The 23,565-nt window shown below is 50.0% G+C and overlaps 1 protein-coding gene across 6 annotated transcripts in view; it reads left to right on the top strand.

The window, feature by feature from the left end:
* EXOC6B (exocyst complex component 6B) overlaps nucleotides 1–23,565 on the top strand; it is a 434,433-nt gene that overhangs the window by 118,024 nt on the left and 292,844 nt on the right. For all 6 annotated transcript variants that reach the window (XM_075573299.1, XM_075573282.1, XM_075573265.1 and 3 more), the window contains exons 2-6: nucleotides 2,099–2,264; nucleotides 7,330–7,377; nucleotides 10,975–11,065; nucleotides 13,078–13,123; nucleotides 17,374–17,578. In XM_075573299.1, coding sequence (XP_075429414.1) covers nucleotides 2,099–2,264; nucleotides 7,330–7,377; nucleotides 10,975–11,065; nucleotides 13,078–13,123; nucleotides 17,374–17,578 — 556 coding nt within the window. The remainder of the gene's footprint in view (nucleotides 1–2,098; nucleotides 2,265–7,329; nucleotides 7,378–10,974; nucleotides 11,066–13,077; nucleotides 13,124–17,373; nucleotides 17,579–23,565) is intronic.

Raw genomic sequence — 23,565 nt, 5'->3', positions numbered from 1 at the left:
ACAGTTCAGGATTTAAGGATATCCCTGTTTCAGCACAGGTTGCTCAGTCAGAGGCGCAGTAGAAGATTGAGCCACCTGCGCTGAAGCAGGGTCTGATTGAGCCACCTGTGCTGAAGCAGGAATATCCTGAAAGCCTGAAAGCCTGACCCGTTGGGGGGGGGGGGGAGGGGGATCTTGAGGGCTGGAGTTGAGGACCTCTGAAGGGAGGAAGCGATGTATGAGAAATCCAAGAGATCGGAGCCCACGGGACATATCTCCATGTGTGTATTGCTCTTTACTTCAGCAGGGCGAACTAGCTGTGATACAATGTGCTAACGATCGTTAATATAGTTCAGTTAATAACACTGCTGCACCAATCGTGATCAGTTTGCTCAGGGACCTGAAGATGTGTGTACCTTTTTTCTCAGGGGTGAATCTTTGCCGGTTTGTTAGAACATTGTCCACCAGGTGGCGACCTTGTCCTACGCTACAGCCTAATGTCATTCCCACTCCTGTGACCACGCAAAGTGCTTTCAGACGCAGTGTATGCCGTTAATAGGGGATTTCCATTGTTCCCTGTCACTGCGCTTTACAAGCCCTCGCCTGCGTTAGGCTTCATCGTGGTGGCTCATAATCCGTCCCAAAATAATGTGTTTTTATCCTGCCCCATGATTTTCTTATTGATAACACACTTACTGTAAAGCGGGTTGAGCACATATTGAGAAGTATTTTGTCATTGAGGCTTGTGCTGTAGCAATCCCTGTGTGCTGCGCACCGCGCGCTGTACTGTAATTGTGACACGCTTCCAGTCCCATGGGACAAAGGTGCTATATGAAATAGTTCTTATAATATACTGTGTTACATAGTTACATAGTTACATAGTTACATAGTAGATGAGGTTGAAAAAAGACATTTGTCCATCAAGTTCAACCTATGTTACATTTAGACGACAGATATAGGATAAAATATCTATACTTACAGTATATTGATCCATATTGAGGAAGGCAAACACAAAACCCCAGTGTTATATCATCCAATGATCTCTCATTAGGGAAAAAATACATTCCTTCCTGACTCCAGAATTGGCAATCGGGTTACTCCCTGGATCAGCATCCTTCCCAGTATTGTTATCTAAGGCAGGAGTGGTCAACTCCAGTCTTCAAGGGCCACCAACAGGTCAGGTTTTCAGGATATCCCTGCTTCAGCACTGGTGGCTCAGTCAATGACTGAGCCACTCATTGAGCCACCAGTGCTGAAGCAGGGATATCCTGAAAACCTTACCTGTTGGTGGCCCTTAAGGACTGGAGTTGAGGACCCCATGTATTTTGTTTTCTGCTTTGTATTTATCATACACTGTGTTGTATTCTGAAACCAATGTTAACCATTGAATGGAAGGGGCCTCGGGTCTTTATTATTGTCCAGATGAGTCAATCGGGACTATTTAGTTTTGTATACAGAAAGAACAACGCTGAGTGCATTATCCCAGAACTGCCCTAATAGCGCCGTGTGTGTCAGAACGTGAGCGCACGCTTGGGGCTTCGTTGGGCTGCAGTCAGTAAATGGGGCGTATTTGCTCGGGTGTGTCAAGTGCTATATTTGAGAAATATAACCCCCCCAGAAACTGCCAGAGCAATTCTTTGTTTCTTAGAGCATACAAATCCTTTTTGTAAAACAAATGCTAGCTTTTTGGGGGGGTCTTTTTAGGCCCAAATGGAGATTTCTCTGCATGCAGTGTAGTGGTTTTACTTATTGGAAGTGTATTAATGGTACAGCAGTAAAACATACCTGGCCCCACTCTGGCCCCACTCTGGCCCCACTCTGGCCCCACTCTGGCCCCACTCTGGCCCCACTCTGGCCCCACTCTGGCCCCACTCTGGCCCCACTCTGGCCCCACTCTGGCCCCACTCTGGCCCCACTCTGGCCCCACTCTGGCCCCACTCTGGCCCCACTCTGGCCCCACTCTGGCCCCACTCTGGCCCCACTCTGGCCCCACTCTGGCCCCACTCTGGCCCCACTCTGGCCCCACTCTGGCCCCACTCTGGCCCCACTCTATTTGTTGTAGAGAGGTCCTCTTGCTGCTGCTGTAGTAATTCTGACGTCTCCCATGTCTCCCTCTCAGGTCCGTGTACGATGGCGAGGAGCACGGCCACTTCATGGAGAAGCTGGACGCGCGGATCAGGAACCACGACCGCGAGATCGAGAAGATGTGCAACTTCCACTACCAGGGCTTCGTGGACTCCATCACAGAGCTGCTCAAAGTGAGAGGCGAGGCAGAGAAACTGAAGGTAAGGAGAGCCCGCTTACCCGACACTCCTCAAACCACGCGGTCATCGGTGTAAGCGTGGTACTGAAAGGCCGTCACGATAACGAGGTCATCCCAAGAGGAGATGGCCACAATAGATGCCAACAAACCGTGGAATGAAGAGAACTAGAACATGTAGAAACCGTGGTTAAAACAGGACGGGATATCCCCGTGGATGGCAAATTGAAATCCGTGGAAGGGAAGAGATAAGTTGACGGTGTCAAAATAGCAGAGGAGACTCGGTCCTTAAGGGCCACCAGCCGGTCAGGTTTTAAGGATATCCCTGCTTCAGCACAGGTGGCTCTTCGGCTGAGCCACTGATTGAGCCACCTGTGCTGAAGCAGGGATAGCCATAAAAGCTGGCCTGTTGGTGGCCCTTGAGGACCGAGTTTGAGACCCCTGGAGTAGCCCAGGGGTGGGCTACTTCAATCCTTAAGGAACACCAACAGGTTAGATTTTCAGGATATCCCTGCTTCAGCACAGGCGGCTCAGCCACTGATTGAGAGCCACCTGTGCCGAAACAGGCTCTTTTATTGAGCCACTTATTTATCCACCTGTGCTGAAGCAGGGATATCCTTAAAACCTGACCTGTTGGGGGCCCCTTGAGGACTGGCGTTGCCCAGCCCTGGAGTAGAGTCTGTAATTGGCAACTTCATGTCTCCGCACAACGTGCAGGTTAAACGCCCGATCGCAGGGAGGCCAGGAACCCAGGTGCAATCAGCGCGCCCTCCCTGTAAGAACGCAGCCGCGCGGTTTTACCTGGGAAAGGGGACTTGTTAGGGAGCTGTTCTTCAATATATACTGTTAGAGCTCTGAAAAACCCTTCTACAGTATATCAAGAAAACCAGAAAGCTACTTGTGTTCTTTTAAAGCAGCAAAACCTGAAAAATCCCATTAATAAATAAATAAAAGCAGGTCTTTAGTATTACACAATGCTGTCTGCATTTTTTTTTTTTTACTCCTAATGCCATTTAAAAAACAAATATATATATATTTTTATTAGAACCCTTCCAATCCTTGTGCATATTACACCTCCCGTTCTTACACGCGGAAACCTGCGTCTTTTCCATGCACACTGTCTGGCGTCGCTAGTTTTACGTTTTGTAAGTTTCTCTCTTGTTTTTAGTTTTTACCTTTTTTATTCATTAAACACCACAGCCATTTAACACATAACAATCGCTCTGTAAATTGCCAACCGGTTAATAACACAATGTGAATGTTTCACTCCTGGTAAGTCATCCGGGTTCATCCGTCGTCTGCTCTCAAACACGCTCAGCTTGTTCCCGTGGTCACAAAGCCCCTTCTTTATTTATTTACATGGTGTGTGTCCTAAACATCAGTTTGTTGATATTTATTGTCGGCAGCCTTGTCTGGCTTTCCCACCGCCCTATAACTCCCGGTTTTGGACGGTGAAGCATTCAGATTCGTGTTGGGGGGTTTCTGACTAGCGTGCGCGTCGCTAACCATGTCGTGTGCGGGAAATGTTCTTGTGTTTTGGACTTGATCTCATCAGATTGTGTGGCGATAAAGCTCTCCCACGTTTTGGAAGAGCTTCTCCAGCTTGTTTTACTCTGTCCGACGTCGCTTCGCCCCAGTACAGTGTGAATAGACTAAGCACATGCCCTCTCCATGGTTTTAATGATGGGGAAGTGTTGTGGATCCATTGCTGCAGGACCGTTTTCCTTGCTACCATGGCTATGATTTGTGTGAACGTGCTTTTCCCTGTTTGAGTCTCGCTCGCTCTTTCTGTAGCTGGGTTTATAAAATGAAAGATCGCGTATGTTTGTGTCTAGTGAATCTTTGCAATATTTGCTTATATTCTGTGAGCAGAATTTCTGGATTACCGGGCAATTCCACAGACCATGCAAAATATCTGCCCCCACAGCTGCACACTTCATACATTTGCTATCAGGAGCTAATTGCGCTTGAAATCTAAATTTAGGAGTAGTATAATATATCCTGTGTAAAACGTTATAGTGCATGTCTTGGTATATTGTTGATGGGATCATGTTTAGCTACTTTTCAAACTGTCTTATGATAGTTTTCATATTTAGAGTCGGGCCGTCTATTAGCCAAACTCCTATACCAGGCGTCTTATTATCAAAATGTATTGTTTTCTTCAAACACTGGTAGATACTGGAGGTTGAGGTTTGCTTATAACTCGCCACACGGAAAAGATCGTCCAGCTGATTATCCCTATCTTCTGTTGTTTAATGGTTTAGAATTTCTCATGTGTAATGTCTGGCCTGTAGGTATGCAAAAAATGGTGCGAGTATATTCTGTTATCTAGCTTACAGTATGTAACTTGTCCCATCTTTTCCCAAGCAACAAGCGGGGCAGCCCTCGTTCCCCTCCTGACATTGATGGTTTAGACTGCAGCTGTAACGCTTTGTCTCTCTGTAGAAGGAGCCCGTTCCCAGCTCGGTACCATGCTTTGTATGCGCTGAATAATAGCGGGTTTCTTCTATAGACACTGGGATATTTTTAGATGACATATGTAGTAGAAATATCACATTTATATCTGGCCTTAGTTGTTGGTCTAATTCGTGTATTGGGAAATAATTTGTGTGGTTAATCCAGTCCTGCGCATGTCTCAGAAGAGCCGCTGTATTATCCTCTCTAATTGATGGGGTTAGGGGGGGTTACACCACCGTTTCTTTTGTGGTGTTGTTGTTTTTTTCCATATAAAACTCTAGAATAATTTATTTAGATTTTTTTCATCTTTATCCTTTGTAATAATTGGAAGCATCTGTACTATATACAGGATTTTAGGGAAAATTGTCATCTTTAGAAGATGACATCTCCCCAGAAGTGTTGCATGTCAATTTATGTAGTGTTCGTGGGATATTGTCCATCAGCGGTTGTATTTAAGCGTATGTTTTTATTAAAGTTTTCAAACAAATGGGAGGGGAAAAGGGGTACAAAAAAGAAAAAAAGGGGGGGGGGGGAAACAACCATTTTGTATCAATTCTTTACAAGCATCAACAATCACGTTACATATTGAAGTAATAATCCCCGAAGAACAGGGCATTACTGGCCAATAATGCCCTGGCTGGAAGAGTTGAAGGCCCGAGGCGAAGCCGAGGGACCTTAACCCAGCCAGGGCATTATTGGCCAGTAATGCCCTGTTCTGCGGGGATTATTACTATTATAGGCTAAATGTAGGCTTATTTCATAAATAATAAACACTTTTGTATAGTTATATAGTTTTTTTTATTAAAATAAAATGGTAAATACATGAAACCACCTCTATATACTCTTACACTGCAGCTATCTATATTCACACACTGCCGCCCCCTCTGTGTACACACACACACACACACACACACACACACACACACACACACACACTGCTGCTAATAATCCTTCAACAATAAACACCTTAAAGACACTGGCTGAATTGTTCTCTGGGGAATCCGGTTTACAACACCGGTACAAGAAAAATATACGTAAAAAAGAGGTGCCGTCGTTCTCCTCCCCTCTCCACTACGCCAATTTAGAATATCATTTTTTGATGGGCGCCCATACTTTCTGCAGTGATTCTCTCGTTTCATTGGGGAAGTTCTTGTTCAGGCCTTAAACTTTTACATGGGAAATGAGACAAGACGAAGAGAGTAGATATGCGTGATTTTTTGGGGGGGCCTTCCTCCAGCAATCTTTGTCTCTCAGGGACAAAAGTTAATATTTCGAGTTTCCCTACATTGTGAGACCCTTAAATAGAGAGTTCACGAATTCCTCCTTGAGAAGATAACCACTTGTGTCTCTTCTGCATGACGAGGGTTAGGCCTGGGTCCCGCTGCCTCCGGCGACGCGTGCGGGTCACTTACCAGACCGGAGTTCCTCCCGAGCTGGCCCCAGTCCCTCCTCGCTGCAAGGCTCGCTGCGCACTGTGACGCGTCAGCCAGCAGGGGATACACGAGGATCGTGATCCCAAGCAGCGACGCGTCACGTGGCCTCGCAGTGAGCCAATGAGGAGGGGAGCTGTCTGGAGCTACGGGAGGGAAGTCTGTGCAGCCGTGCATAGCGCCCCCCCCCCCTCCTCTGGTGCCCGTTTCGCAGGCTGCCCCTGCTCCGGGAGGAGGGGGGCTCCGTGTGCTTCCCTGTGTGCTGATCCTCCCCCACGTGTGACTGTGTGTGTGCTTCCCTGTGTGCTGATCCTCCCCCACGTGTGACTGTGTGTGTGCTTCCCTGTGTGCTGATCCTCCCCCACGTGTGACTGTGTGTGTGCTTCCCTGTGTGCTGATCCTCCCCCACGTGTGACTGTGTGTGTGCTTCCCTGTGTGCTGATCCTCCCCCACGTGTGACAGTGTGTGCGCTTCCCTGTGTGCTGATCCTCCCCCACGTGTGACTGTGTGTGCGCTTCCCTGTGTGCTGATCCTCCCCCACGTGTGACTGTGTGTGTGCTTCCCTGTGTGCTGATCCTCCCCCACGTGTGACTGGGTGTGTGCTTCCCTGTGTGCTGATCCTCCCCCACATGTGACTGTGTGTGTGCTTCCCTGTGTGCTGATCCTCCCCCACGTGTGACTGTGTGTGTGCTTCCCTGTGTGCTGATCCTCCCCCCCGTGTGACTGTGTATGTGCTTCCCTGTGTGCTGATCCTCCCCCACGTGTGACTGTGTGTGTGCTTCCCTGTGTGCTGATCCTCCCCCACGTGTGACTGTGTGTGTGCGCTTCCCTGTGTGCTGCTCCTCCCCCACGTGTGACTGTGTGTGTGCTTCCCTGTGTGCTGTTCACCCCTGGGACTCCTGACTTGCTTTGTTCAGAGTGCGAGGGGCTCCGGGAGTGAGAGAGGGACCGACGGGGGTGGGGGAGGGGGAAGCACGAGAGCCCTCTGCTCAAACTGCAGACTGCAGGTAGCGGTCAATTTCCTCTCCACACGCCGCATGTCTGCAGTGCGGGCGCGTGGTCTGAGGCAGCGGGGCCTTAGCCTAAGTCATGGTACTGTTTGGTAGTGACATAAAGCTGTAGGAAACACAACAGATGCTCTGCACATTAACACGTACTAAATTCCAGACAATTGATTGGTATAATGCGTTTTCTTTTTTGCAGAACCAAGTGACTGATACGAACAGGAGACTACAGTCCGACGGATCAGAGGTACTGTAACTCATCCAAATGTCCATTGTTCCCGTTTTTTTGTATATATTTGTAATACAACTTACGTTGGGTTTTCTACCTATTTGGTTTGGGAGGCTACAAAATGCATTGAGGACTCTGTTATGGGAAATGCGTTGATTGAATATCGATGGGTTAAACGGTGGGAGGAAGTGAATCAGTGTATCAGGAGAAAGATGCGTGTCTTCCACATTCTCACTGGGTCTTCTCTTCCACTGTTGCTAATGAAAGTCTGGAGGTGAAGATGAATACAGGAATGGAATGTTGGAGATGCTGTAGAAGTGTAATGTCCCTTGGTGTGTCTGGTGGTACAGGATGGAATGTTCGAGATGTCACTTGGTGTATCTGCTGGTACAGGATGGGATGTTGGAGATGTCACTTGGTGTGTCTGGTGGTACAGAATGGGATGTTGGAGATGTCACTTGGTGTATCTGTTGGTACAGGATGGGATGTTGGAGATGTCACTTGGTGTGTCTGGTGGTACAGGATGGGATGTTGGAGATGTCACTTGGTGCATCGGATGGTACAGGATGGGATGTTGGAGATGTCACTTGGTGTGTCTGCTGGTACAGGATGGGATGTTGGAGATGTCACTTGGTGTATCGGGTGGTACAGGATGGAATGTTCGAGATGTCACTTGGTGTATCGGGTGGTACAGGATGGAATGTTCGAGATGTCACTTGGTGTATCTGCTGGTACTGGATGGGATGTTGGAGATGTCACTTGGTGTGTCTGCTGGTACAGGATGGGATGTTGGAGATGTCACTTGGTGTGTCTGGTGGTACAGAATGGGATGTTGGAGATGTCACTTAGTGTATCTGCTGGTACAGGATGGGATGTTGGAGATGTCACTTGGTGTGTCTGGTGGTACAGGATGGGATGTTGGAGATGTCACTTGGTGTATCGGGTGGTACAGGATGGGATGGGACACAAGTAGTGTGAGAGCCAAGGTTACGATTGGGTACAGTGGGGATAATATAATAATTTTTTTATGTAGCACTGTGTGTTGATAGAAATCTGCAGGCAGAAGGCGACCCTGCCCCGCAGAGCTTACAATCTAATTTTGGTACAGGGAGATGTCACAAGGTGCTGACGTTTGGATTTTAAAATAGAAAAATTATAAACAACTTGCTTCCTTTGAAAGATTTCGTCCCCCTTAGGGAAAATATGCAATTATTTGTGTCATATGAATAATTTGTTTTATTGGGTCATGTGAATTGTATGTGTGTGTATCTTTATATAGAGCCCACACAGTGTACTCGACACTTTACAAAGACAATACAGTACAGGGAATTATAATAAGCGCAACTGGAAATCCCTGCCCCAGAGAGCTTATACTCGAAGTGGTATGTTGGGAGAGTTACAGAGACGGCAGGTGAGGGAATAAGTGCAGTAGATGGCAGTCATTGGTAGGAGTGACACTGGTATGCTAGCTAGATGTCCAGGTTATTGGGATGCTTCATTTAAGAGGTGGGTTTTCAGCTTTGTCTTGAAGGTTGGGCAAGAAGGTCCTTGGCGTACACTGAGTGTGAGGGAGTTCCACAGGTAAGGGGCACTGAGGGTTTAAGGTGAGGGAGAGGTGTAGAGGGGAAAGGTATGGAAAGGAGACAGTTATGAGTAGAGAGCAGGAGACGAGCTGGGGCATAGGCAGAGATCAAAGCTGATAAGTAGGAAGGAGCTGGTGAGTGGAGAGACTTGAAAGTAAGGAGAACTTTGTAGGGGATCCGAAATCCGATGGGAAGCCAGGAGAGGGATTTAAGGAGGAGATGAGCGGATATTGTTTTAGGAGAAAGTGAAATGATTCTAGGAGCCAAAGTTTGGATAGATTGAAAAGGAGAAAGTTGTGAGGCAGGGAGGCCTGTTGCAGTATGTTACAATAATCCAGACAGGAGAGGGTAAGGGCAAGCATTAGCGTTTTTGCAGTAGATTTGTCAGAGGAAAGAGTGGATCTTGCCAATATTACGGAGGAAGAAGCAACACATTTTGGCCATGCCGTGAATGTGAATGTAAAAGGAAAGAGTCAAATGTCACTCCTAGGCAACGGGCTTTGGCGACGGGATAGATGGTAGTACCATTTACTGTGATGGAAAAGGGGGTATTAGGCCAGATTTAGGGGGAAATATGAGGAGCTCCGTTTTGGACATATTAAGTTTAAGGCGGCTGAGCTCCATCCATAAGGATATAGCCAGGAGGCAATCCGAGACTTGGGACGGGATTGCAGGAGTGAGGGTCGGGGCGGATAGATTTATCTGCGTATCATCTGCATAGAGATGATGCTTAAGGCCAAAAGAGTTAATGAGGTCACCAAGTGATAGTGTGTAGAGATAAAAAAAAGGAGAGGTCCCAGAACCGAGCCCCGAGATACACCGACAGATTGGCAGGAGACGAGGATATGTTGGCAACAGAGACGCTGTGTGATGGGAGAGGTCCCAGAACCGAGCCCTGAGATACACCGACAGACAGATTGGCAGGAGACGAGGATATGTTAGCAACAGAGACGCTGTGTGTTGGGAGAGGTAGGATGGGAACCAGGTTAGAGATTTGTTGGGGATATCAAGAGTTTAAAATATGCAGGAGAAGCGTGATCAACCCGTATCAAAAGAAGCATGGAGATTGAGTGGGATTAGTAGGGCAAAGTGACCTTGGGTCAACGATGGAGCCACCTGTGCTGAAGCAGGGATATCCTTACAATCTGACCTGTTTGTGGCTTGAGGACTGGATGTGGCCGCCCTGCTGTAGATTAGTATCCACTTTATGAATAGGATACTCTAATCTAAAACTGACCCCATTGGGTTTTTATTTGCATGTCACTTCCCAGAATCCTTGTGTGCGTCTTAACCATGACATGTAAAAAGGGTGGGGGGTGAAGCAGGTTTTGGGGACTTATAGAACAGGGGTACGCAAACTGGAGGGCCCGAGATTTTCTGGGGGGGGGGGGCGGCAGTTACAGGGGGGCCGCGCGAGGCCTCTGTAGCTAACTTAGCTTGGCTCCCAGCGACGCATCAGGGTCAACCGGCGTCACGTGACGTTGCATTGCCATGGCAACGTGACGTCACATGACCCCGGGGAGTGCGAGCGGGGTGGCGCAGGGGGATAAGAGTGCGCACCCCTGCTATAGCAGACAGACACTCACAGGTGCTCTATGTTCTATGGACTTTCTAGCGGGAAGGGTTATTGTCCTTTTAGTTTAGTTTTTTACCAGCCGTAACTTAAATGTTTTGGTAGGAATGTAATTGGTATAAAACTATATGACGCCTATTCTGTGAGTTCTGTTATTGTGTTACCGTTTTTTCAGTGCCTCTGATTTTGTACATGGATGTAATAAATAAATAAACCTTGGTCAGGAACCTCTCTGTGACGGGGGATTCCTGAGGGATGTTATTATTTGAGCCTAAGATGGTGCTATGACGTAGAAGTCCGCTTTCTGCCCGGGGAGTGGGTGGCCACCTGTGGTCGAGGTGGGAAGTATCCGCATTACATGCAGCCCGCATTACATGCACCCCGCATTACATGCACCCCGCATTACATGCACCCCGCATTACATGCATCTCAATGAGTCTATTCTCTCTCGTTATGTAGCTGTTGACCTCGATGAGGGAGCTGCAACAGTGCCGGATTCAGCAAAGAAATATCACTGCCACGGTGGATAAATTGAACCTTTGCTTGCCAGGTAAGGATGAGGAAGGGGATTATTATCCCCCCCCCCTCCCCACTGTGCCTGCCACGCAGAGCCAGTGTGAAAATATATCCCAATTTATAGCATTGAACCCTAATCCCGCTCACTTAGTACGATGAGTACATGGCTGCTTCAGCTCCTCTCTGCTGCTTCTCTGCCCCTGTTTGCCGTGGAGATGTCGCGGTGCTGTTTGCCGTGGAGATGTCGCGGTGCTGTTTGCCGTGGAGATGTCGCGGTGCGGTTTGCCGTGGAGATGTCGCGGTGCGGTTTGCCGTGGAGATGTCGCGGTGCGGTTTGCCGTGGAGATGTCGCGGTGCTGTTTGCCGTGGAGATGTCGCGTGCTGTTTGCCGTGGATATGTCGCGGTGCTGTTTGCCGTGGAGATGTCGCGGTGCTGTTTGCCGTGGAGATGTCGCGGTGCTGTTTGCCGTGGAGATGTCGCGGTGCTGTTTGCCGTGGAGATGTCGCGGTGCTGTTTGCCGTGGAGATGTCGCGGTGCTGTTTGCCGTGGAGATGTAACGGTGCTGTTTGCCGTGGAGATGTAATGGTGCTGTTTGCCGTGGAGATGTCGCGGTGCTGTTTGCCGTGGAGATGTCGCGGTGCGGTTTGCCGTGGAGATGTCGCGGTTCTGTTTGCCGTGGAGATGTCGCGGTGCTGTTTGCTGTGGAGATGTAACGGTGCTGTTTGCCGTGGAGATGTAATGGTGCTGTTTGCCGTGGAGATGTAACGGTGCTGTTTGCCGTGGAGATGTCGCGGTGCGGTTTGCCGTGGAGATGTAACGGTGCTGTTTGCTGTGGAGATGTCGCGGTTCTGTTTGCCGTGGAGATGTCGCGGTGCTGTTTGCCGTGGAGATGTCGCGGTGCTGTTTGCTGTGGAGATGTCGCGGTGCTGTTTGCCGTGGAGATGTAACGGTGCTGTTTGCCGTGGAGATGTAACGGTGCTGTTTGCCGTGGAGTTGTAACGGTGCTGTTTGCCGTGGAGATGTAATGGTGCTGTTTGCCGTGGAGATGTAACGGTGCTGTTTGCCGTGGAGATGTAACGGTGCTGTTTGCCGTGAGATGTAACGGTGCGGTTTGCCGTGGAGATGTACCCGTGCGGTTTGCCGTGGAGATGTACCCGTGCGGTTTGCCGTGGAGTTGTACCCGTGCGGTTTGCCGTGGAGTTGTACCCGTGCGGTTTGCCGTGGAGATGTACCCGTGCGGTTTGCCGTGGAGATGTACCGGTGCGGTTTGCCGTGGAGATGTAACGGTGCGGTTTGCCGTGGAGATGTACCGTGCGGTTTGCCGTGGAGATGTACCCGTGCGGTTTGCCGTGGAGATGTACCCGTGCGGTTTGCCGTGGAGATGTACCCGTGCGGTTTGCCGTGGAGATGTACCCGTGCGGTTTGCCGTGGAGATGTACCGGTGCGGTTTGCCGTGGAGATGTACCCGTGCGGTTTGCCGTGGAGATGTACCCGTGCGGTTTGCCGTGGAGATGTACCCGTGCGGTTTGCCGTGGAGATGTACCCGTGCGGTTTGCCGTGGAGATGTACCCGTGCGGTTTGCCGTGGAGATGTACCCGTGCGGTTTGCCGTGGAGATGTACCCGTGCGGTTTGCCGTGGAGATGTACCCGTGTGGTTTGCCGTGAGATGTACCCGTGCGGTTTGCCGTGGAGATGTACCCGTGCGGTTTGCCGTGAGATGTAACGGTGCTCTGTAGCAGTTGTCACAGCTTTCCTGTCCGAGCAGCTTCTAGTTTAATAAGCCACATGCCTTTATATATCACAGAGGGATGTGAGCTACGCTGCGGTGTGTAGAACATTTCATTACGCAAGTTAGCATATGACTGGTAAAGCAAGTGAAATGTGGCTTCCTCTGAGTTAATAGCCAACCTGTGCTGAATACTATAACTTCATATTGTTCTGAACTTTCTGGGTACAGAAGGGGAGCACGTTCTTCCTGCTGGTGCTTAGGTGTTATCGGTGGTGTGATTTATGATTTTTGTTTGTAATTATTTCCCCTCCTGCAGTTCTGGAGATGTACAGCAAACTGCGGGTGCAAATGAAGACTAAAAGGTAAGCACAAGAGACGTGTCAAAGTTATGCAAGTGTGAATGGATGTGGTGGGGGTGACCAACAGGTCAGGTTTTCAGGATATCCCTGCTTCAGCACGGGTGGCTCATATCAGTGGACTGATTGAGCCGCCTGTGCTGAAGCTGGGACTGATTGAGCCACCTGTGCTGAAGCTGGGACTGATTGAGCCGCCTGTGCTGAAGCTGTGACTGATTGAGCCGCCTGTGTGGAAGCTGTGTCTGATTGAGCCGCCTGTGCTGAAGCTGTGTCTGATTGAGCCGCCTGTGCTGAAGCTGTGTCTGATTGAGCCACCTGTGTTGTAACTGTGACTGATTGAGCCACCTGTGCTGAAGCTGTGTCTGATTGAGCCACCTGTGCTGAAGCTGTGTCTGATTGAGCCGCCTGTGTGGTAGCTGTGACTGATTGAGCCGCCTGTGCTGAAGCTGTGACTGATTGAGCCGCCTGTGCTGAAGCTGTGACTGATTGAGCCGCCTGTGCTGAAGCTGTGACTGATTGATCCGCCTGTGCTGAAGCTGTGACTGATTGAGCCGCCTGTGCTGAAGCTGTGACTGATTGAGCCGCCTGTGCTGAAGCTGTGTCTGATTGAGCCACCTGTGTGGTAGCTGTGTCTGATTGAGCCGCCTGTGTGGAGGCTGTGACTGATTGAGCCGCCTGTGCTGAAGCAGGGACTGATTGAGCCACCTGTGCTCCTGAGCAGGAATATCCTGAAAACCTGGCCTGTTGGTGGCCCTTGAGGACTGGAGTTGGCCCCGGCTGGCATAAGGTGCACGTATGAATAACCCCTTAACAGCATTAGGCCGAGTCCATAGACGGACAGGCCGTGCTGAGGCGTGCGGACGCTCTGCGCTGAGCCCCTGCATCCTCAATGAGGATGCCAATCAGCGCGGAGCTGCGTCAACGTCGCGGCGCCGTGATGTCGACGTCAGTGCGTCGCGGGTGATTGGCCCAGCGACGTCACTGCCCCGCCTCCCTTAGTCTCCCCCCGCCTCCGATCGCGCCCGCTGGCTCGCCTGCATGGGCATGAAATCGCGCAGATTTCAGCAGGCGAGCCTCAGCGTCAGCGCGGCTCGGAACTCCTCACCCCTCTATGGCCCGGGCCTTACATTGCAGGGCCTTCAAATGGAGTTACTCACTCCTGGACTGAAGCGGTTACAGCGTTCCCTATAACGCTCTGACCTTCTGTAATGTAATAGATGAAAGTATTACTACATTAAGGGGATTTACCTCGAGGTACATGTCATTAGGAAGCATGGGGGAAAGAGAGGGGGATTTGCCCAAGAACACCTGTGTAGGGGCCCACCATGTGAAACCACAAACGTCCACTATGTATCGGAGGCCAATATGTCAACCGCTACGCAACTCGTCTTTGGCAGATGGGAGTGTATTTAAGATTAATGTGGGGTCAGCGAGGCCACAGTTCCATCTGTTATTATGTGTAGTTTTTACCAGCTATCCTTCGCGCTGGTTTTTGTCTTTTACCCACTGGCTTGGAGCACACACGTTTACTTGTATTAACGGCGAGTTACAGTTAGTGTGAATGGGTTTCTCTTGCCCTCTTTTTTTTCCCCCTCTCCTGAAGCAAGCTAAGGTTATCAGTCACTAGATCTCGGTATTACCTTGTGTATCGCAGGCTGCGTCTCCGGGTTATCATCTGAATAATGCGCACGGGATCCTGATTACAATTGCATTGGTTCAGGTTGTGAATGGGACTTTGTGGAGATCACTGTGTGCAGAAGTAATTGCGGACGTGTGTGTGTGTGTGTGTGTGTGTGTGTGTGTGTGTATGTGTGTTATCTCCTTTTACTTTTGCACACACTCGGGCTGGTAGATGTGAGCACCAGACTTTGGTTCCCTTTTGTATCAAAACATCCCTCCATTGAAATCCTTCAACAAACACTGCGCCTGCCAAGTCAAATAATACAGTTCACGCAGAGGAACCCTCGATTGGAGACTGCGGTTTTGAAGCCGATGTTTAAAACCTGTGTAATCAGATCACACCTAATCTGCCCTGTCAGGCCGCTCGCTGCGATATTTACATTCCAAATGGTTTTAGGCTACTGTTAGAGGGACACGCGGTGCCAAGGCTTGCGTTCACCGCATAGCGTGTGTCTTTCAGCACCAATAGGCTTGTTTACACATAGCTGGGCTCCACGCAGCTCGGGGCTTCCAAATGGGGCCAGAAGGTGACCCCCCGCTTTGCAGCCCAGAGCTGCGTTAAGCTGTGACCGCTCAATGGTCTGTAAACAGACCGGGTTTTCTGGTAAGGGGGTGGGAAGTCTCGTGCAAATGAAACTCCATATAACCCTGTGACCGAAAGCAAATAATTTGAAGTATGTGGGGGGGGAAAAATGTGAGCTTGCCTGAGTGGGAGAAGTGAGGGGGCGTTAGGGGGCGAGGAGAGGAGGATTCAGGGATTGTGTGTTGGTTTTATAGCTGATAACTGCAGGTCATTTCATATTTACTTGGTTTTGTTTTTTTGTAAACGATCAATAGATTTGCTTTTAAAGGAACACTTGTGTTACTGTATGTGTATTACATGCAGGGCATCAGGAAGCGTGGCCAGGCTAAGAAGGGCGTTCTCTCCCAGCATTAAAGGGACACGTTTTATGGCTTTACATGTAGGGGATTTGCATCCTTAAAACAAACACAAATCCGAGGTATACATCATTTTTTATTCCTTCAAATTTACAATGGTTTCGTGGTAACACGTTTAAGGGGTTAAATCGGGGGGCTCAACTCCAGTCCTCAAGCCGTCCCCAACAGGTCAGGTTGTCAGGATATCCCAGCTTCAGCACAGGTGGCTCAATCAGTGTCTGTCGAAGACTAGACCACCTGCGCTGAAGCTGGGACTGGTTGAGAAATCTGCGCTGAAGCTGGGACTGGTTGAGCAACTTGCGCTGAAGCTGGGACTAGTTGAGCAACCTGTGCTGAAGCTGGGACTGGTTGAGGCACCTGTGCTAAAGCAGGGATATCCTGAAAACCTGACCTGTTGGGGGAGGTGTAAGGGCGCTTGAGGACTGGAGTTGAGCGTCCTGTCATAAGGTATCTTATAAGAATGAATTTTATTGGACACAGAAAATAAAAATAATCATTCTTCACAGGAAATAAACAAGTGAAAATGTCATGTTAAGGGGGGGCTGTGTTTTTCTAATGAAGCAGATGGCATCAATAAGTCATTTAACAAATGTTTTATTTTCCTACTCTGTAGGAGTGTCTGGGTTAAAACAAAACCATATAGTGCGCGTGTGCGCGTGTGCGCGTGTGCGCGTGTGTGCGTGCAGGACACAAGCTATCTCCCACACGCATGCTGGTGCTGCGTGTATTGCAGTGGGTTATATGCATATAGTTATTCAGGGGCATTTGCGGGCAGGAGATGTATCCCTCTGCTCACTACCTGGGGTTAGTGCATTTACTCCTAAGTTATTATATCTGTACACTAGCACTAACCACATCCACAGTGCTATGTTTCTACACACTTTTATTCTATCAGTATATATAGCAGCGTGGTGGTGGGAGGGGCAGTTGGATGAGACGCTCCCTTCCTTAGGCTCAGATCGTGTGTGTGTGTGTGTGTGTGTGTGTGTGTGTGTGTGTGTGTGTGTGTGTGTGTGTGTGTGTGTGTGTGTGTGTGTGTGTGTGTCCACAACCAAATTTGAAAGTGGAAAAATGTGTGTGCACGTAAACCCTCGTAATGAAATCAGACATTTGGTTGCGACTGTCTTCCGGCGACCACGTCAGTGCCGGCGTTTGCCACTGCGGGACCCTTCATCGCAGCCGTTTCGCCAATAAGGTTAAGTACGGTAAGGGGTTTTAGTGGTTAGGTAAGGGGTTTTAGATGTTAGGTGAGGGGTCTAGGGTAAGGGGTTTTAGTGGTTAGGTAAGGGGTTTAGGGTAAGGGGTTTTAGTGGTTAGGGGTTTAGGGTAAGGGATTTTAGTGGTTAGGGGTTTAGGGTAAGGGTTTTTAGTGGTTAGGGGTTTAGGGTGAGGGATTTTAGTGGTTAGGTAAGGGGTTTAGGGTAATTGGTTAAGGTTTTTAGGGTAGGGGTAGCGTTGGTATTAAGGGTAAAGATTAAGAGTTTTCAGGGTAAGGTTAGGAGCTTGCCATGGTGGCGGAGAGATGTCCCTGCGGCGAGGTGAGTGGCAGCGTCTTGGTCGCAGGAAATCGGGCGCGACCATATGTCCTAGACGGTACTTTTTGGGGTACGTGATCACGCGGTGTTTCCACTCCCCAGACATTACCCGGCTCTGAAGACCCTGGAGAATCTGGAGCACACGTACCTGCCCCAGGTCAGCCACTACCGCTTCTGCCAGGTCATGGTGGACAACATCCCCAAACTGCGGGAGGAGATCAAAGAGGTTTCCATGTCGGACCTGAAGGACTTCCTGGAGAGCATCCGCAAGCACTCGGAGAAGATCGGGGAGACCGCCATGAAGCAGGTAGGCGTTTTGGTTCAGTCCATAGCCTGTAAACCTGGTGATTGAGTGATTTCAAGTACTTGTCTGTTAGCGCTGACCCGCACGGTGCACGAAAAGTGGCAAAGGTTAAAAGAATTGGGAAAATCATAGTGACAATTACATTTTTTTTAAACCCCAGCCCGTCTAGACAGCCCCCAAAATGTGCTTTCATCCACTACTTTCCTTGTTGATACATTTGCTGTGAAAGCCCCAGTAAGTAGTTTCCTGTTTTGCAGAATGAGTGATGTGGAACCATTTGTGTCCCGTTTCTGGCACCCAAGCAGTTGAACTGATTTTATGTTTTTGTGGTGTTTCTATGTTTTAAAACCTCTTCATTCGGCTTCACTCACTGCAGCATTGGAACTGCTGCTCTCCCGCCTTTCTCACAGATCCCATTCACTAAGCCAGTGTTTACTAGCCTGTATTTAGTTAAGGAACCCTATAATTATATTGTGAAATTTTGAGGAACCCCAACCCTCTCTAATAGCACGTCTAAGATCAGATATACGGTAAGGAACCCCGACCCTCTCTAATAGCGCGTCTAAGATCAGATATATTGTAAGGAACCCCGACCCTCTCTAATAGCGCGTCTGAGATCAGATGCATTGTAAGGATCCCCAACCCTCTCTAATAGCACGTCTGAGATCAGATGCATTGTAAGGAACCCAAACCCTCTCCAATAGCGCGTCTGAGGTCAGATGCATTGTAAGGAACCCCAACCCTCTCTAATAGTGCGTCTGAGATCAGATGCATTGTAAGGAACCCCAACCCTCTCTAATAGTGCGTCTGAGATATACAGCAGCACTCCAAGCGGAGATGAACAATCAGAGTTGTTTATTTACCAACCTTTCAGTCCTTAATAGAACTTTTTTTTCCAAGGACTGAAATATTGGTTAATAAACCACCTTGATTGTTCATCTCGGCTTGGAGTGCTAATTACATTTCTTCTTCTTTTGCATTTTGAATTCAGCTTGTTCAGCAGAGGGAATCTGGCACACACAATTATTGCGTTTTTTTGTATACCATCTTGTAAATCCTATTGAGTGCTCAACTATTAGATATCATATCAACGAGAGACCGCAGCCAGACTGGAAAGCTAGAAGTCCATATAGTTAATGCATTGTAAAGATGATACGTTGATTAATGGCTATTTTGTACAAGATAATTGCAAGCTCTCGGGACCACTGAAGTCCCTTCTATGATCTCAGCCAGTTGTGGCCAACTCCAGTCCCGAAGGACCACTAACGGGCAAGGTTTTCAGGATATCCCTGCTTCAGCACAGGTGCTTCAATCAGTCTTTGACTGAGCCATTGATTGAGCCACTTGTGCTGAAGCGGGGATATCCTGTAAACCTGACCGGTCGGTGGCCCTTGAAGACTGGTGTTGGCCAGTCCTGGTCTAAGCGCTGCAGACACATAATATACGCTTTTGCCAGACCCACCGTATTTGATTTAAATAGTCGAGCAGCAGCTTGTTTCCCAGCAGCCTGAGCAGAATGTGCATTCAGTTCGTTATTTTCCTTAATTACCCTGTTTAGGAGTTAGTGGGCAGCCACGTGATTGGGAGACGCGCTGTGGGATGTTTGCAAGGCTGCGCAGTCCTGGAATGTGACACGGTGCTGGTAACAAATGTCTCCCCTGTCACGCTCGGCTAATAACTCCGCTGGGAAAGCACAGCGATCCTTTAATCTTCACCAACCAGACAGATGCGTAAATAAACGAGGGATCATTCACATGTAAATGGAATGGAAGCGTTATTCCAAGGCCTTCCCCTGTCACAGACGCGGCTGCTGCAGGAAGAACTTGTGTGTTTAGTTTAAATGTTGTTTTTCAGTTGCGTTAGTGATGAGCCAATACAATATTCTGCGTCACTCAGCACAGGGAAATCTTGTAACACAGTTCTGTTCAGAGCACAAGTATAGAAACTCCGGAATGGGCAGCAGCTAGTGACGCTTCGGCCCGGCCCATGCGACTCTCCGGCCCGGCCCATGCGACTCTTCGGCCCGGCCCATGCGACTCTCCGGCCCATGCGACGCTTCGGCCCGGCCCATGCGACTCTCCGGCCCGGCCCATGCGACTCGCCGGCCCGTGCGACTCTCCGGCCCGGCCCATGCGACTCCGGCCCGGCCCATGCGACTCTCCGGCCCGGCCCATGCGACTCTCCGGCCCGGCCCATGCGACTCTCCGGCCCGTGCGACTCTCCGGCCCGGCCCATGCGACTCTCCGGCCCATGCGACTCTCCGGCCCGGCCCATGCGACTCTCCGGCCCATCGACTCTCCGGCCCGGCCCGTGCGACTCTCCGGCCCGTGCGACTCTCCGGCCCGTGCGACTCTCCGGCCCGTGCGACTCTCCGGCCCGTGCGACTCTCCGGCCCGGCCCGTGCGACTCTCCGGCCCGTGCGACTCTCCGGCCCGTGCGACTCTCCGGCCCGTGCGACTCTCCGGCCCGGCCCATGCGACTCTCCGGCCCATGCGACTCTCCGGCCCGGCCCGTGCGACTCTCCGGCCCGTGCGACTCTCCGGCCCGGCCCGTGCGACTCTCCGGCCCGTGCGACTCTCCGGCCCGGCCCGTGCGACTCTCCGGCCCGTGCGACTCTCCGGCCCGTGCGACTCTCCGGCCCATGCGACTCTCCGGCCCGTGCGACTCTCCGGCCCATGCGACTCTCCGGCCCGGCCCATGCGACTCTCCGGCCCATCGACTCTCCGGCCCGGCCCATGCGACTCTCCGGCCCATGCGACTCTCCGGCCCGTGCGACTCTCCGGCCCGTGCGACTCTCCGGCCCATGCGACTCTCCGGCCCATGCGACTCTCCGGCCCGGCCCGTGCGACTCTCCGGCCCATGCGACTCTCCGGCCCGGCCCGTGCGACTCTCCGGCCCGTGCGACTCTCCGGCCCGTGCGACTCTCCGGCCCATGCGACTCTCCGGCCCGTGCGACTCTCCGGCCCATGCGACTCTCCGGCCCGGCCCATGCGACTCTCCGGCCCATCGACTCTCCGGCCCGGCCCATGCGACTCTCCGGCCCGTGCGACTCTCCGGCCCATGCGACTCTCCGGCCCGTGCGACTCTCCGGCCCGTGCGACTCTCCGGCCCGTGCGACTCTCCGGCCCATGCGACTCTCCGGCCCATGCGACTCTCCGGCCCGGCGACTCTCCGGCCCATGCGACTCTCCGGCCCGTGCGACTCTCTGGCCCGGCCCGTGCGACTCTCCGGCCCGTGCGACTCTCTGGCCCGGCCCATGCGACTCTCCGGCCCGGCCCATGCGACTCTCCGGCCCGGCCCGTGCGACTCTCCGGCCCGGCCTGTGCGACTCTCCGGCCCGTGCGACTCTCCGGCCCATGCGACTCTCCGGCCCGGCCCATGCGACTCTCCGGCCCGGCCCATGCGACTCTCCGGCCCATGCGACTCTCCGGCCCATGCGACTATTTCATGTCTGCCTTTTCTCTGCTCTCATGATAAACCATCTAAGTTTTAAATGGCCAATTGAGTCTGTGTCTTCACATCCTGCGGTAGTTTTATATTTTTGCCGTTGGGGTTCTGTAAATGCGTTACCACTTTGGCTTGATCACTGGAACTATTTATTAATGTTTTCCTTACACTATAATCTTGAGTACAACAGACGACAGAGAAGCCCAATGCTACATCCAACATGACAGAAATACACAGTAAAATACTTATATATTCTCTTGAAATAGGGTCATTTAGTTTAACCCTTTGGCCAAAGCGTTCTAAGCCTGTGAGCCACGACAAGGGAGGCACCTGTGCGCAAGTCCTAACACTACCAGATAAAATAGGTTAACCTATTCTCAGCTGTCTCAGCTGTTGGAGGTTAGTGGCTCCTCCTTCCCAGAATTTAAGCTCACCCCTCCCCACGTCCCTAGTTTGCAGGTCCTTTCATTCTGCTGGATATAGATCCAATGTTTGTCTTTCACCCTCCTAATAGAGGTAAATGAGAATTTTAATCCTAATAGAGATATATTAGTGTTTTATCTGGTAGTGTTAGGCCTTGCGAACAGGTGTCTGCCTTGTCGTGGCTCGCAAGCTTACAACACTTTGGCCAAAGGGTTAAACTAAATGACCCTATTTCAAGAGAATATATAAGTATTTTACTGTGTATTTCTGTCATGTTGGATGTAGTATTGGGCTTCCCTGTCGTCTGTTGTTTACATATATGCCACGCTCAATAGCTCCATTTTGACACACACACACACACACACACACACACACACACACACACGCACACGCACACATATACAAATATAACTGTATGCTCATCTGCATGTCTTAGGCAGGTCTGCAACCCCGCCTTTCCCCATTATCACCCAGCATACAGCACTTCCACTGCAGCAAGGGATTCTGGGAAATGACATGCAAATGAGCACACAGTGTCACTTTTTGCCTCAATAACCATTTTTAACATGGTTCCCTATAGGCTTAAGCTTGCTGCATGGTCACAGCTTTGAGCACAGCCAGGGTTAAGGTGCATACCCAGAAAACCACCCACAGACAGCTGTTTCGACCTTGATGGGTCTCATCAGTGTGGGGTTGATTTTACTGGGAATGCAAGAGAGGCTATGGGATAGGCTAAACCATAATACTGATATATATATAATATATATATTTTTTTTGTGGGGCTCAGGGGTTCCCAAAAAGAACTATAATCTTGAGACAAGCATCACAGATGATGTGAGATGTGGTATGTCTCATGAAATGTCTTTACATTAAATTAACCATGTATTGTTGTTATAACTGTACGAGAGGTAACTCTCAATGTATTACTTCCCGGTATTACCTTTCCTAAATGAAATAAATACATAAAGTAGTATGGTGCTTTTCACAATATTTGACCCAACAGTTGCCAAGCTGTTTTAAAATATTTAACATTTAAAAAAAACACACACTTCTGACACCGTTTCATGTTTAAAGAAGGGTCTTTTTGACCTGAACCAATTATTTAGCATAAGGTCGGAGGGTTGCCTCGGAGGGGGACTATTTAATCTGGTGGTTCTGATTGGCCGGCTTAGCCGGCCATTCAGATCAACAGGTAACTCACTGGTCCTAAGGACGCAGTGAGAAAAAAATACCAGACTAACAAAAATATAACATAAACCGGTATCAAGTGCAGCAGTAAATTAAAATAATGTGCACTAAAATAGGAGAGTTAATGTTAAAAAATCCGAATGGGGGGATACCGAGCAGAGCACCCCGCCTGACGCCCACTGGGAGGCAAACTCTGAAACCGCCCCAGTTGACTCGGCGTACATGTACTCCGCCCGGATACGGGAGTGCACCAGCGCCCGGAACATGGCCACGATGTTTGTTGGGACCTCCCTCTCCAAACACTGCATCCTGGTCTTATAAATGGCTTGGTTAGCCAATGCCAGGAGCAGGTTGATAAGGAGATCCCTTGGAGGTGGAGGAGGGGTGGTGGTGCTGTTCGTGGAGAAGTGGTAGCATGGTTTTCACTTTATTGCAACCACAACATACAATACATTGGTAAATGGGGCTGAGTCTCGATCAGGCACCCCAGGCAAATAATTGGTTAACATTTATGGTGCCTGATCTGCAGTACCATGTTATTGTTTGTGTCGTGCCTATATATGACTAAGCCACCCCTCATGGCATGAAAGAAGACCTTCCATGCCAATCTCCCCTCATAAACGAGAAAGATATTACAGCGCCCTTAAATAAAAGAGCATTTTAAAATGACCTTACTTGACATTAGGAACAAACACAAGTAAAGTGATTTATTTCCTGTGGTTCTTAATCCAAGAGGAACCAAGTGGTGTGTGGAGTATTTATCTGCTACAACAACCTCGCAGCTGCCTGTACTAGTATTAATCCGCATGAGCAAGTCTCTGCATAATCTGTATGGATGGGGTTGTGTCCCGTCGAACTTGAGTTGAATGGGACTCCACAAATCTCCCTTCACTTGTCATTGCAAAGTCCAGTGATCGGAGTGGGTTGGATTC

Source organism: Ascaphus truei, chromosome 1, assembly GCF_040206685.1.
Source record: "Ascaphus truei isolate aAscTru1 chromosome 1, aAscTru1.hap1, whole genome shotgun sequence".
Lineage (NCBI taxonomy): Eukaryota > Metazoa > Chordata > Amphibia > Anura > Ascaphidae > Ascaphus > Ascaphus truei.
This window is presented reverse-complemented; position numbering and strand designations above follow the sequence as displayed.